Below are 15,196 nucleotides of genomic sequence, written 5' to 3' on the forward strand. Positions count from 1 at the left end.
CCCCCTAAATGTTTCAGTGGAGCATGGGCAATTTGGTCAAGGGTTGATTTTTTTACCTAAGATTAAAAAAACTTGCTTTAAATTAGGGGGTAGACTATAAAGGCACAGTTAAGACTAGAAAAATTAAGTAGTTGTTACATGAAGTTAAAATGGCTTCTGGAGTAGGAACAAAGCACAGTGTCCTTGAGCAGAAGGCTGCCTGTTCAACTGTTCTGTCCCTGATGCAGGAAAACTCAGAACTGCCCAGAAGGGTTCTCTGCTATACATTTTTCAAATGGGGGGCTTGTTACTACTGGTGTCATAAGAAAGGTTTCTTCATTTTGGTATTTGCAAATTAGCAGTGACTGAGCTGATGCAGAAGAAACTGGTGACATCTGTGCTATTCCCTCCAACGGGTGAATAATTCATAATTCCATATGCCATGCATTTGAGCAGGCATCAGAGCACCTTATGGGGTAGTTCTCAGTACAGACAAGAAATCGTTAAATTGGAGCTAACAGAAATTAATGTTCTTTGGCTGTAAGAAGAAAAAACTGTATTTTTCCTGCTTTCATATGAATTTACACAAAGATAAAGCATAAGCTTACTCCTTAGTCACAGACTGAGCATTTCATCGCATCTACTCCAGAACTAACTAAGGACTTCTGAATTAGTTTTCTCTCATATGTCTTGTTTTCAATTATAGTTTCACTTATCAGTGTCAAATGAGTTGGTTGTAGACATTGCACTGATAAGACACTGATAAGGAGCAAAATAAGTCAGGAAAATTGAAGAAAGTTTAAGACATTTTACTTTTTTTAAAAATAAAACCAAGAACAATTATTGTAAAATAATACAGTTTATATTATGATTTTTATTTCTGAAGCTTGTAGCGATATGATAGTTCAACACACATGAAAGAAACAGAAAAGCAAACACAGATAAGCTGACATTTAGCAAATGATGACCATATTGATTATCATGACTGAAGTGCCATAAAATTTAGGAAACCTGATGCACTGCAGCCACTTGACGTGCAAAGCCTTTGCCCTGAGCTCTGCACATTCAGGTCGTGCTGCACTAAATATGCCCCAGAAAAGCTGCAGACTCCAAAGATGCATTATACCTCAGTGACACATTCTGACCTGGTGTTGCACATGTTGTCAAACAAATCTACTGTACAGTTAGAAAATGGGACAGGCATAAAGAAAAAAATGGTGTATGCTAATTAAAAAGCTTCTACACATCAGCTCTAAAGTGACCCATCAAAACTGGGTATTTTCCAAGCACCCCTTAATTCAGGATGTGTATTTCAATTCCTGCGTGTCTCCACAACAAGGGAAGGCAGGAAATTCCTGATGCCATAGTCAGACGAGCAAGCTTTCGCTTGGTAGGTCAGTTCCAGCCAGACCTACCATATTTTGCCACAAAATAACATTAAGTATCAAGAGCAGAAAATCTGTATCAGTAGTGGAAAGATTTTAGCTTAGAATACCCAGTATTTTCCTAATTTGTAAATAACTGGTTCTCTCTGAAGCTAATTCCTCCATTTTGATACATCATGTGGTAGATGAACATGCCAGAAGCACTTAACCAGTCAAAAACACGGGGGTTTTTTTGTTTTAAAAGAATACATATCAAGTAATGTGAAATAGTCTTTGGTAGCATTTAAAACCCAAGCATATAATACCTGCAAAATCACATTTCAGATGTACATCTCTTTGCTGCAGGGTTTTTTCTTACTGCAAAATCTTTTTCTTCTAGTAAACTTCTGGTTAGTAAAAAATCCTATGAAATGTTCCATACTCTGGGGGGGGGGTGGGGGGGGTGGGGGGGTGAGGGTGATCCTTAGAGTTGTGTGGTATCCCCATAGATCTGAAATTCTTTGACTATATTTTCCATGGATCATCTTCTCACACAAATATAGGAATAGTCTTTAGTTTGTGTAAAATAAGAAGCACTTGATTTTCTGGCATAGAATGGCATGGTTGCTTGTTTCAACTGTCTTTAGGGCCTAGAAAACAAAAAGTAGATATTCTATTGTTCATCATTACTTAAATGTAATGTTCTTTTTTCCTCCCTCTCTTTGTCTTTCCTAACACCTCTTTATTTCTTTTCTTAGTACCTATTTTGGTTTCTCCTAGTGCACAGTATCTGTTCAATTTTCTGGGGCTTTCTTATTCCTTCAGAGTTTGTAAAATCTGTTTAGATGTGCGTGGCACCAAAAAATACGGTAGAGATCACTTCCCAATGTTCACATGTTATCCACTACTTCTGGAACTTAGTCCTGTAGTGCTTCCTAGTGAATTTTACCTCTGTGCACCAGAGTAATCCCAGCCCCAAGCACCTGATATTATAACAGCACATGCACACTATCTGGGAAATTCTTCTGAAGCACATGAGAGCATGCAGGCCCCACACCACACAGGCAGCTCTTGCTGGGTCTGTCTGAGGCCCTGTGTAACAGGAAAATAGCTTGTTTTATCAAAATAGAAACCTTAGAAATTTCCCGAGCGATTCCTGTGACCCTGCTCAGAAGAAGATGCTTGTCAAAAAAGCCTGATGAGCAGTTTACTTACGAGTACCTGCCTGACATCTTCCTTGCAACAGCAATTATTATTCCTGCAAGGATTCCAACTGCAACAATGATTCCAATAATTATTCCAACCAGTGCAGTTGTTCCCAGACCACCTGAAAGAAGAAATTTGGAATGTTAGCATGTATCTCATGGAGACCATTGATAAGAGGCTACTGATAGACCTGATGCTGTTCTGCTGCATCCCACTCCTTGGGGAAATTTCTTACTATCTTGTGAATTCTGAAGTAGGTTTGGATGTTCAGCAGCCTGCAAACATGCCTTTGGCTGAAGGGCTCCGTATGGATGTTGGTATGGAGACAGCAATCAGGTGAACCAGGGAAGGCAGTTCAGGGAGCAGGCTGTGCCTCCTCCTGAACTTTTACTTAATGGCATGGGTACAGGAAGGGCTGCTGGAAGGGGAGTTGCCTGGCAGTTATGTTCCCCCTTGTCATGATAAGCAAATCTTCTGTTTAATACCTTCATCAGTTTTCTCTGGTTCCCCACTCCGTTCACCTGTAAAGCCAGAGAGACAATAATTACTCGCTCTGCTTTGTAACAGTGTTACATTCCAATTTGTAAGGCTATATCCAAGGAAAACTTTTATTGACTCTGTCACAATGGTTTGAAGTTGTTCTTTTGATAGGAAGTGAGCAAATGAAGTTTGAGAGAGTATTTGAGATTTCCAGATATTGTTTAGTAGATGGCAGTAGAACTTTGATATATGAAAACAGAAATGAAAGGGTTTTTTACCATTGACACTTTCTGTGTTAACTTCATAAGCAGTAGAATTTTCACTTTCCCCCTCCAGGACAAAGGCACTTTCCGTGGTCTTCAGGTGTCCAATCTGCAAGAGATTTGTTACATTGTGTAGTCTTGTGGGCAGTTACAAGAAGTGGGGGGAAAAGAGGGAAAAGAAAACCTGAGTACATTCAGTCTTCATGTATAAAGTAGCATTTAAATTTCTTAGTCTGTCAGGTGTGGATGCTTTTTTAGCTGTCACTGCTCAAGTTTGACATGTGTACAGCAACCAAAACAAACCAAGATAAGCTGATTTGTCTTCCCAGCTAGAGGCTTTCTACATCAGATCTCTTGGTAGGACTGCAAAAGGTGTAGGAGGCCGCAGAATTTTGCAGACCTGCCTTTTTTCATCGGTTTTTTAAAAGTAGTTTGTGAGTTTAGTTTCAGTGAAACTGCTTGGGAGATACTGAATTGGAAGAGGTGGGAGGTGGCAGGGAATAAGCAGGTAGCATAAAGGATCTTTTATTTAGCATATATACTCACCACTGTTGGAAATTCTTCAAATTCTGTGTCATTTCTGTCTCTGAAATCAATTGTTGCACTTTCTTCTCCTTCTAGAACTGAGCTTGCTAAATAAAATTTTAGAAAATGAGTCAGGATTTTACTTGGTAGTCACATGTTCTGGCTCCTCTGACAAATAAACTTTGTTAAACATGACCTCTGTGTAGTGTTCTCTCTCTCTGTCCCTGCCCACCTGGGAATGGGACATTTTTTTTTAATAAGTCTGAATTTTGTTATACTCTTGTCCAAAGCAGTAGGACAAAAAGCTTAAATACCCATCACTTAACTCTGGCACAACCTTGAAACATACTGGTTATTAACATTTTGTCCAAGAAATTATTTCCTTTTTTATTAAGAAAAGATTCCCCAAAGTGGATGTGATTATTCCAGATTTCAAGCTAAACATTAGCTTAAGTATTGGGATAGATTACTTCAAGCATCTTCCATTTTCTAAAATAATAAAAGCTTTCTCACATCTTTCAGCTCAGCCCCAGCTGCAACCTTTATTTCTAGAGCTGCCACCAATGCTTATGGGTGCAGCTATAGTTTGGAAATATTCCTACACAAAGTAGTCCTGAGGCTTTCCTAAAGTTGCAAACCTTAGTTGCCATCATTTGAATTTTTAGATAACAATGTAAGGCTTTTTTTTTTTTTTTTTTTTCTTTAATTCTAGACTCCTAGTTCATCTGTGCTCTTTGATAAAGTGGATCTTTAGATTTTTGCCCACACAGTGCTGTTAATTTACAAATACAGCAAGAATTCCTCAGTAGGGAAATGAGCTGGAACAAGGCAGAACAGGAGATATATGGCTGTGTGGAGATAACTGGCAGTACCAAGAATGTGCTGAAAACGTAAGTATTATTTAATTCAATTTCTTACTGATTCATAAACCTGTGACAGGCAGAGTGTGATGTTAATGTGGTGTGAGATCTCCTGGGAGTTTGTAATTCCTGGTGATTACAAAGCCAGGTGAGGCTGCTTGTCCTGCTGCTGCCTGGGGCATAAAGGTTCCGCTAATTCCAGAGACTAGTGCTGAAACTGAAGCAAAGAGCTGATAGTAGGTGTTGTTCTGAGCAAGTACTTAAGGCAAAAAAAGCACTAAAAACTTCTGAAAAAATCTTTCCTGGATTCAAGTTTTGCATGTAACTTCTATTTGTCAAAGCTATTTGCAGGAGTTCTTTTAAAAAATGAAAATTACTGTACCATTTGAATATCTTATGTATGAGAAATATTCACAACCTCTTTGTTTTATTAAATTGTAACACTGTTTCTACTAATTACACTTTTTATTTAGTGACCTAAAAACATTCTCATCTCCTCTGCATATGAAGTTAGGCAATTTCTAAATTGTTAGTTTGGTTCCAAATACTTTTTATGAAAAACTTTACTGCTCCTAAATGCACCCCACTTGTTTTATATATGATATAGAGACAAGTAAACAGCTTTTGTTCTGTGACTGAAATCAGAAAGGATGGGCATTTTGCTTGATATCAGTCAAAAATGAAAAAAAAGGATAGAATCTCTTTAGATCAGCTGTGCAGATATCATTTGGAAATTGTTTTTCTTTAGTCAGGAGTTCCATTTAACTTTTGTTCATTTTTACCTGCTCCTTTTAATACAAAAATGTTATTTAAAATAAAAATGCCAATATTTAATTTTAAAATTGGTAAAAATATGTACTGGCAGCTTAAAGGAAATTTTTCATACAGAAGATGAATGATTTGGCATTGAGAAAAAAAATCTGGTTTTGCTCTAAACTCTCATTTGAATTCTACTGGAAACTTGCAAATATTTTTCCTTTGTTCCCAAAACTGTTTTCTGAACCAAAATAGAAAATTTTTATCCATCCCCACCAATGTAAGACTGAGAGCTTTGTCCCTTTGCCAAGAGACCAAACACTGAACTAAACTTAGATTTCTAATTCCATGTTTACTGAAGTAAATAGAATTTTGTATTTCTGTATCCTTCTAAGCCTGAATACAGATACAGTTTCTATTTAGGAGCCAAAATGATCTACTCGTAGTACTTTAGGCAGTAGCAGATGAAGAAACTATATTCATGTTGTGCCAACACGAGGCCAAATATAGTGGCTAATTAAGCCAGTCAGTCTCCCAGAAATCACCTTATAATCCATGGAAAGACTAGAACAGGGTAAATCAGAGTTCCAAGTTAGATGGTAAAAGTAATGGTTTGGTCATTTTCGATTGAAATACTCCAGGTATTGTTGAAGTAGCATAAAGGGGCTGACTTTTTTGTTGTATATTTAGACACTTTCTAAATGTTAGTGTGATTTAAGATATAGCACTACTTTATAATCCTTTTTTTTGCTTATAAAATAATATCTTAAAAATACAATATTGTGGTGTACAATCATGGCTATGTAAATGTTAAGGGTGAACAAAGAAATAGCAATAGAACTCAGCAGCGCAAATGTGTATGAATCAGTTTACCTTGTAATCCCAGTCAGAACCGAAGAAACATCCCTTATTCACTAGTTGAAAATAAACACAGATGGAGAAAACCAATTACTAGAGGAAAATCCACCAGTAGAAGGTGAAATAAATTTTGTATGTTAACAACAAGCAGCTTATTGGGAGAAGCTGCTTATACTCCTGGCATGGCAGTGGCTTTTAGCCCTGAAAAGTTGCCTGATAGTGAAGGCAGGAAAGGAAAGTGTGTCACACAGCAAAGGTGTAAAGAATTAGTGAATGTCACAAAGAAAAATAAAATAAATATTCTTCTGTGTGTGATACTTGTTGCAGATCCTTAGCCATGAGTGGCATGTAGAAAACCTATTTCAGTGCCTTTGCCCTCACAGTACCGTGATTGACAAAAGGAGGTGGCCCAGATTAATCTTGCCTAATTTTAGGTTCTTAATAAAGGCGCCTAAATAAAGTGTCTGCTTGCTCTTATCTTCTTTTATAGTCTGTAGGGAAAAATAAATACCTCTAGAAGATAATTCAGCACACCTGAGATTTGGGTCATCCTTGGTAGCACTGCCTTTCCTTAACTGCAAAGGGAAACTGGAATACATAGGCTCCCCTATGAACTGCCCAAAGCTCAGACTGACCTGATTTCTGTCAGTCTGAAGGTCTTGCCCGAGCCCTGTTCAAGCTGAGGTTCTGTATCTGATGCAGAATACTCCCTGGACTCTGTTTCCAGGTTCACTTTGGACAGACAGTGGAGGTGGCTGGGTGGCGGTTAAACAGACACTACTAAATTATTACCCAGAGAAAGACTGGGAGGCAATTTATTATCAGTGTTTCACATTTGTAGGAAGGAATACTGGATATTAGACAGCTCTTCATCAGAGAAAGTCATAATGAAGTTAAATATTGAAATTAAATTGGGAGACATTATTGGACTTTAAGCTTCTTTCGCTGTACCCAGTACAAGGCTCTGCACGACTGACATCAAAGGGAATATAAATGGGATTTAAGGGGTGTGTGCTTGTGTCATTTCTTGGTTTCATCTGATGTGGGCCAAATGTAGCAAAAGTCAGGGTTAAGTGGTGCTTCTGCATGTGTTCTTAATCTTATCTTAGAGGAGGCTGTAAATAAAAACATTGCCTCACTGTGCTGGGGCTGTCTCCAAGGAGCTTCCTCTGTTTGCAGCTATACGTTGCTGCAGATGTGAATTAATCATTGCATCCCGTCCTGCCAACGTTCCAGCTGGGAGCCTTTCAGTTCAAAGTCCCAGCTGCTCTCAGGCTGCAGCTTCTCACACCAGGACAAAATTCGATGTCTTTAAAAGTTTAATACCACTTTGAAAACCTCCCATGCTTAAGCATCCCATGACCCCCTTAGGGGAAGCTGAGCTCACTACTTCCATGCACAGAGTGACAGTTTACTAGAGAAACCTCTTAGGGCTGCTTTCAAAGCACAGTGGTTGTATTGGAAAGGAGAGGGAGTTGTAAAACTGTTGTTCATTAGCATTCTTTCAGGTATCTCCAAAACCAACAAAGATACTTCTGAAGATGAAAAATGTTGTAGGATGTTGTTTCTTTCCTCGCATAAACCTGAATAAACCCAAACACTAGTGGGTAAAGGGAGTTGTAAGCCTGTATTTTAGCTTAGTCCTTGAAATAGGAAGCCTGCAAAATAGAATGTTTCCATTTCTGATAAGAGACCAGGAGATAAAAATGGCAAACCTTACAGGATTCCCTCTAGCAAGAACTGCAATAATCCTTTGCTCATTGCCCTCTGCTTCTACTTGGGGGAAAAAAAAAAGAAAAAAGAAAAAAAAAAAAAGAAAACCAGCTTCAGTTATTTATAACAGCTAAATATATTAGCTAGCAGAGAGTTTAGCAGGATGGGTCACTTGGGACATATCACTTTTCTGTTGGAGATGTAACTGAGCAAACATCTGGAGCTGACTGATGGTTTTCAGTATCTGCTTCCGGAATTGTTACAGACCAAGTGGTGTTGTTTGAAGGATTGTGTATGGATGTGTGTGTTGGCCATCCTGTTTTGACTGCATTTTATTCAGCATTTATGTCCTGATACAGGAATTCCCTTTCTGAGGAAGTATTCTTCACTCAGAGACCTTAATTTGATTGTGAGCAAACTTAGCCTTAGTCAGTATCTCATTATTGGAATTAGTTCGGTTGTAGTTCAGTGAAAACTTCTATTCATGGTGGCGGAGGTTTAACAAAAATGTGTGGTTTGCAAGGGATCTTCCTTTTAAATACAGCAGCTCTGTAAATTTCAGAAGCAATTTTGTCTGTTTTTTGGCTTCACCCTCAATTAAAGTGTATTCCAGAGTCATGTCCAAAACCTACAACATTAGCTTAATTTTGTCGGAAAATAGTTTTCCATTATTTTTACACTTTTGGATATTTTTTTAAAAGTATACAGGTGTCTCTTTTGTTGTGAAATTTTCAACACTGCCAAATCCAGTCCACAAATTTTTTTGTACTTTGAAAATGCAAGGGTTTGAAGAAAATAATACAGTGGATTCTGGGGTCTGAATTTTGCAATTTGAATCTTTGTACAGTTAAAATTTTCAGACTTTAGAAAAGCAGGGAAGTTTGTTAATGAGAACTGAAATTCTCATTTGTACCTCGGGCTCCTGCAAAATCATATCTGCAGTATCCAGAGAGCTCTGTGCCCTTGGCCTGTTTTGGGCCACAACACTGGCATTTTCTTTCTCTGCTAATTCTTTCTGGAAGCTGGAGTAATCTGTCATGCCATTAAAAATCCCCTGGTGTGTATTTAAGGGCCTAGACTGTTGTTCAGGAGAAAGTATGTACTGTCTAAATCCTGAAGTGCTTTCTGCAGTTCCTTTAGACAAAGAGTGACAGCTTTGCTTTATACAACGAAGGAAGCTGGATGACAGAATACCAGAAATTTTGGAAAGTATCTGCCAGTTGGAAAATGGTCGTGAAGCACAAGGAAGGATTTAGCTCAGCCTTATTTAGAGTATGACTGACATTGTTCAGGTATTCCATGTAGCTTGTGATGACAGTGCTTTGCTGATTTGTCAAAAACATTTCCTTTAGTCACCACACCCTGCTACAGATGGGTTTTATTGCTGGGCTGGCTTAGCCAAAGGAACAAAGCCAGAGTTTAAATCGACAGTGCCAAGTGGCAAAGAACCACTCGGCTGCTCCTCAAGTAAATCACATGTCTTCTGAACGTTACGATATTCTACTGACAGAAAATGTACTTTAACTGGGCAGCAACTGCTCTTAAGTGCTTGGTGTGTGTCATGACCCCCAGCCAGAGTCACGAAACAAAGCCAGGAGAGGAAAAGCTGGAAACTTCCTAAGCTTTGTCTTATGCACGGTAAAATCAGCCACAGAGCTGTGGGCATTAAGAAGGAAATTACAAACTCCATTACAAGATATTCCTTTAAAATATTCCTTGCAGAACTAGAGATGAGTATTCCGAATGTATGCTTTTAATAATGTTGCTGTGTCAACCTCTGCTTTCTTGTCTACTAAGTACACTTACCCCAGACTTGCTATCCCATGCATGTGGGATAAAATGACTTTTTAACTGAGATTTGCTGCCCCGTGACCCTGTTTCCCTGTTTGCAGTTTTACTAACAGTCTAATTGTTTCCTCTGAGCAGTGAGGGCTGGAACAAAAAGGTTGGACTTGTGATCAAGGTGTAAATGTCTCTTGTATCTTGCTGTAAGTGGCAGAATCACAGAACCATCTTTCACTGCATGGCTGACTAGGAAGGAGAGTTGCAGCCAAGACAAGGAGAAAAGTACAAAACTTGGTGTAAGGGATCAGTAAATTGGACAGATGTGCAGTAGAAAGCAGACATCTGCATACAAGTACTGGGATAGGTAAATGCAACCGAAAGGAATTAAGAAACAACCTCTAATACAGTAATAAACTAGTCTTTTCCCTAAATGACTTCCTTCCCTGAACTCTGAGACTACAGCCATGTGCCCTTTCACAGTTGCCTTGTTGTAGATTACTAACCCTTTGTATCTGCCAGCAGAACCCTTTGCAGGTTCCTCAACTCATTTGTTTGAAATACTCATGTCAGACACTGAGCTGGAAATTCTTAGGTGTTAATTCTGTTCACACAGTGATTTTTGGCTGCCTACTTTATGTTGCCATGCAGCAGGCAAGTTCCCTTCAAATGTGTTTAGTCTGACTTTTATATTCCACTGACAATAGGCTAGCTAATGTTTGGATGGGCTTCATAGTCATAAAACCATTGAAATATGGGTTTGGAGTTAAGTGTGTCCCCATTACAGATTTAGTAGTGTCTCAAGCTCTCCTAACAGAGTACATGCCTGGAAATGGTGATGGTGTCACAGCTGAATTGCGCCTTCACAAAGGATTATTCTGATGCAGTTTGTACTGGATGTTGTAGTGTTTGTAATCAACAACTACAAGGATGGAAAAAACATTAGGAAGTCATAAAGCAACATGAGAATGTGCTCAGCATCAGCTTCTATGTCCTTTGAGAGTTTTTGGACAAGCTTCTGAGATGGAGAGTTGGAAATCAATAGTACATTTGTCCCTTATTTTTCCTCATTTGTTTCTCTTTAGCACATCCTAGCATACCTATACTCCCAATCCCACATCTTTTTCTGAAATGCTGTTTAAAAAAATTGTACACTGCAGAGCTCTGAGCTTTGCTGTGAGATTAATCCCCATGGAGGGGATGGGCTGTGCACACACAAATCAGAGAGGCCCTTTGAGAAGATCTGGGAGGCTGCGAGTGGTAGGATCTGGCAGCGTTTGGGTTCCATCCTGTAGTCCCTGACCACATCCAGACAAAAAGCAAACAAACCAACAAAATAAACGTGCCACTGAGCCAGCCCATGTGCCCAAGCCGGGCCAGCAGCAGCAGCGGGCATTTCTGTGGTCCACGTGTGACTCACCTCAAGTGACACATGGAGAAACACCTCACGGTCCTGTCAGAGCCTCACAGCCTGAAAACCTTCCTGCACTGCCTCATTATCTACCAAAATGCTCTCCAGGTTCTTTGCTGCTTTCTTTTTTTTGTTGTTGTTGCTTTTTTTTTTCAGATGATTTACAAGTCCGCAATCTGAGGTAAATGCATGAATTGAGTGGAAACTGATGAATTGCAGGAGCTGAGAATCTGGCCTCTCTGTTTCCAGTTTTAGTGTGCAGCCTGAGTTAATGAAAGGTCCTCTTGTAAGCCCTTAAATATCCCTATTTTCTTTGTTTATGAAGTTACAGATTCAAAAACTAACTGTTGGGATACAGGTGTGCAAACCTCTCTGCTTGCCCAGCCAAGAAGAAAGTGAATTTTATTTGTTCTCTGCTGGTCTTCTGCACAGACACTGCCAAACACAGTTACACTAACTTGCAGACCTACTAACTGAGATTCAGCAAGATGATTTTCTCCTTTCTGTGATAATTGTTTTGGGTATTGGACATGTAGAGTTATATTCATACCATGAAGAGGCATATATGGGACATGTGTAAGAGTACTCATCATTCTTCATGCAGGATGAAAGGTTGTGTGGTGTTTATTTAGTAGAAAACTGGTTCCCTTTTGAGTCAAATGTGACTGTTCCATCTGCTTGTAGATTTTTTTTACAACCAGCAGTTACAGAATCTGATTTTCAAAAGACTTTAGAGTTGTCTGATTTTATTGTTTAGTTTTGCCACTGAAATAGTGACAGAGTTTGGGTAAATCAGGACTCTTTTGAAACAATCTTTTCTCGTGATTTTGTCAATTCTCTTTATTATGGTTTTGAAAAACAGAAAACTTTTTTCTTTCATAGCTGACTGTAAACATCAACTTCCTTTCTTAACATATAGACACTTTTTATCTGAATTATCCTGTCCGGTTTTTTACTTTCAGTCCAAACCGAATGTAATGTGACCTAGTATAAACCTGACTTGCATAAGGAGATATAATCTAATATTTGCCTCTAGGTAAGATCAGGCACATGGACAGTTGATACAGCTCAAGTGGCATGTGGTATCTTGTTAAACAATCATGTTAATTTTTGTTCATGTTATGTGACAGCCAACAAAGTAATCTCCTTCCATTCAATGATACAGCACCATGGGAAAGGTTTGGAATCAGGAAATGCATTGCCTCTGCAAAGCACTGGTTTGTATGCTTGTTCAGGCCAACTTCCATCTCAACTCTTTTGGTCTGATTCTGTGTGTGAAGATTTGCCTAAGTTTTGACATGCTGAACAAGATCAGCAGGGCAAAAATGTATCTGCTAATCATACAAAAATAAAAATAAAACCAATAATAATAATAATAGTAGTAGTAATAATAATAATAATCCTTTCAAAAATTGGAAGTATGCTTCCTGATGGAAACAAAGCTGCTTTTCTTGATTTGGTCTCAATCCATAAACTGGAGTGCCCAACCATAAGAAAAGGGTAGCTGCAGGTTTCTTTATGGACTTTTCCAGGTTAAGAGGTATCAGAAGGAGACCTTTTTCCTCTAAAACCTTCAGGCCACACTGTGTTCCCCAGAGGTTTGGGTATCTGGATAAACCCACTCCACCAAGTGCTGTACAAGTCAAGCCTTCTCCCATCTCCCTGTCAGCCAGCAGAGATTGCTGAAGGTGGCATTGTCATTTCATGTCTGTTCTAACTTGTAATTGCTGATGGTTATCAGTAAACAGCAGCGATACACACTAAATACTCCAGACTGACTTATTTTATATCTGGAGTCCGTTTTCCTGATGTATCCTTTGGAAGTTGTCCTAAATGACTGGCTCCGTGTGAAGAAAAAGTCATAAACCCTAAACAGACACAGAAAGCCTTAATATTGTAAACCACATTCTTGATGCAGCTCTGGAGTTCAGTGCAAACTGTACAGGTAATAAAGCAGAGGTAGGATTTTGCAAGCAGGAAATCTATTTTTTATGGCTAGTAGGGTTTCAGCCTGATCATTGCTGGACTCCTCTCAGAGTTGAGAGCATATACACTTAAGAACTCCCCAAAAGCCTGAAGATGAAGTCTTTCTACCTGTAATTCTGGTATCTTAGATTGCTTAAGGTAATTCTATAAAATAATGATGGTTTTGCCTCATTTCTGATGTCTTTAAACTTTGGTACATTTAATATTGATGCTTTTTAAGAATAAGGTGGCTGGGTGAGCCTAGAAAACAACTTTTGTGATTTGCCTAGTATCTGTTGATTTTAGTTTTTCTGTGAAATTTTGAAGCATAACTCCAAACTTTCAGCCTCATATTCTGACATACAGAACACTGTTAGAAGTTTCAAGTCAATGTCCACGCATAGTGTATATCCACATAGCTGCATTCTTTCCAGCAGGATGATACTGATTGTTATCAGGCCAAAATCAGGTAGGTTTTTTTTTGTTTGGGTCCCCATATCTAAGCCTGATGAGTAGATCTATGCTTTGGAAGACCAGTGGGCTGAGTTTTAAGTCACTGTATTCAGAGCACTGGTACTTGAAACTGCTACGCTGCTACTTGGAACACATTCCATGGCAATGGCAGCTGTAAACCACATTGCCTCATGGCCAATTCATTCACCATGAGTCAAATACTGCTCAGAAAGACTGAGTTTCAAAGTGGCATTCCTGGAATCAAGTAATGGCCAGGGTAATTCTGATTTACTGTTAACAAATCAGACTCTCCTCCTTTAGCTGTAAAAGGACTTAAACTTCTATTTTACCTAAAAGTGTATATTGGATCTTTCTTATAAAATTAAAAATAAATAACTTTCCAGATTAAACTTTTTGGTACATAACACTTCTCAAATCTGTCTTTGGCAATAATTGCCCCTGGTTTAGTTTCCCTCATTGTCTATATTGCTTATGGCTAAGTTAGGCTTAGCAAAGCCTGGCATAAGGCTCAAATTGGGAGCGTCTGTAATGCCTCTAAGCACAGAAGTTAAACTCCTGACTGAAAAGATTTCCAAGTTACTTTCATAGAGTTATACCCCTAAGTGTCAGTTAAACTAAATTATTGCTTGCAGAGTCCGCTGTGTGTGTTCCAGTGAGACTGAAGCCATTTCCAAGGGCTGTGGAGGGAGTGCCTTCCCTGCCTGCCCATATCCCTCTCCCTCCCTTACAGACACACAGAAAATTCTTTCCTAATACAGTCTAACTCAGCCCATCAAAAACTTTTACTGTGTTTCTTTCCAGATCACAGCTGTAGTCAATGCCCAGTTGCAGCTTAAGAATTTCAAAAGAAGTTTTACAAACAGGACAGAGTAGCTATGTAGCCTATGAGAGAGCACAGAAACTGTTAAATTACAGGAAATGACTGGAAATAATTGTAACCAAACTTTCTCCTTACCTTCTTGAGCAAGTGCTACAAAAGACACGCTCCCGAGGACGAAGATGAAGAATGGAACTTTAACAAACATCTTTGATCTGCTTACAGAGTCACTTTCCAATCCTGAAACCAGACGGATCCAAATTCTGATTAATTTTTTTAGAGGTAGTGGAGAATTGAGATGATAAAAAGAAATCACTGCAAAAAATACTTTGGTATTCCAAATATTCCTTTAGCTGCTCTAGTGAAAAGAGCAAAGTTTTCTCAGATGATAACTGAACAGTTAAAGAAAACTGAGTGGAGTCAGAATTATTTTCTTTAGCCAAGGGGTGGGAGCAGCCTAAGGTGGTCCTCAACGAGCAGCCAGGCCCGCCCTCCCCACGCTGTTTGGTCAGGACCAAAATTATGATCTCAGCTCAGGTTTAAAGTTACAGGAGCTGTTGTAGCTTTCAGAAGACTTTTATTTAGCAAAGGGGGAAAAGGAATTTAGGCAAAGCGAGTTGTTCCCTCCCTTCTGCAAACTGCCTTTAAAAAATCGTTAAGAAACAACACTAAGGACAGTTTTCTTGTTATTTCCAGCAGTGAACTGAAGGCTTTTTTATTTCAAAGTGAGCCCCCATTTTTAC

The 15,196-nt window shown here is 38.9% G+C and overlaps 1 protein-coding gene across 3 annotated transcripts; it reads right to left on the reverse strand.

The window, feature by feature from the left end:
- Nucleotides 1–772: 772 nt before the first annotated feature.
- On the reverse strand, nt 773–14,932 carry PDPN (podoplanin). Of its 3 annotated transcripts, none has more exons than XM_048326657.1 (6): nt 14,592–14,932; nt 3,839–3,924; nt 3,308–3,401; nt 3,035–3,070; nt 2,569–2,670; nt 773–1,993 (listed from the first exon to the last, which is right to left on the reverse strand). In XM_048326657.1, the coding sequence occupies exons 1-6, from the start codon at nt 14,659–14,661 to the stop codon at nt 1,977–1,979; spliced, it is 405 nt and encodes a 134-aa protein (XP_048182614.1). In that variant the 5' UTR covers nt 14,662–14,932; the 3' UTR covers nt 773–1,976. The 3 variants fall into 3 exon arrangements, with proteins under 3 accessions (XP_048182614.1, XP_048182613.1, XP_048182615.1); XM_048326656.1 differs by having other exon boundaries at nt 2,559–2,670; nt 14,592–14,930; XM_048326658.1 differs by having other exon boundaries at nt 2,565–2,670; nt 14,592–14,929.
- Nucleotides 14,933–15,196: the final 264 nt, after the last annotated feature.

This window comes from Corvus hawaiiensis, chromosome 22 (genome assembly GCF_020740725.1).
Source record: "Corvus hawaiiensis isolate bCorHaw1 chromosome 22, bCorHaw1.pri.cur, whole genome shotgun sequence".
Lineage (NCBI taxonomy): Eukaryota > Metazoa > Chordata > Aves > Passeriformes > Corvidae > Corvus > Corvus hawaiiensis.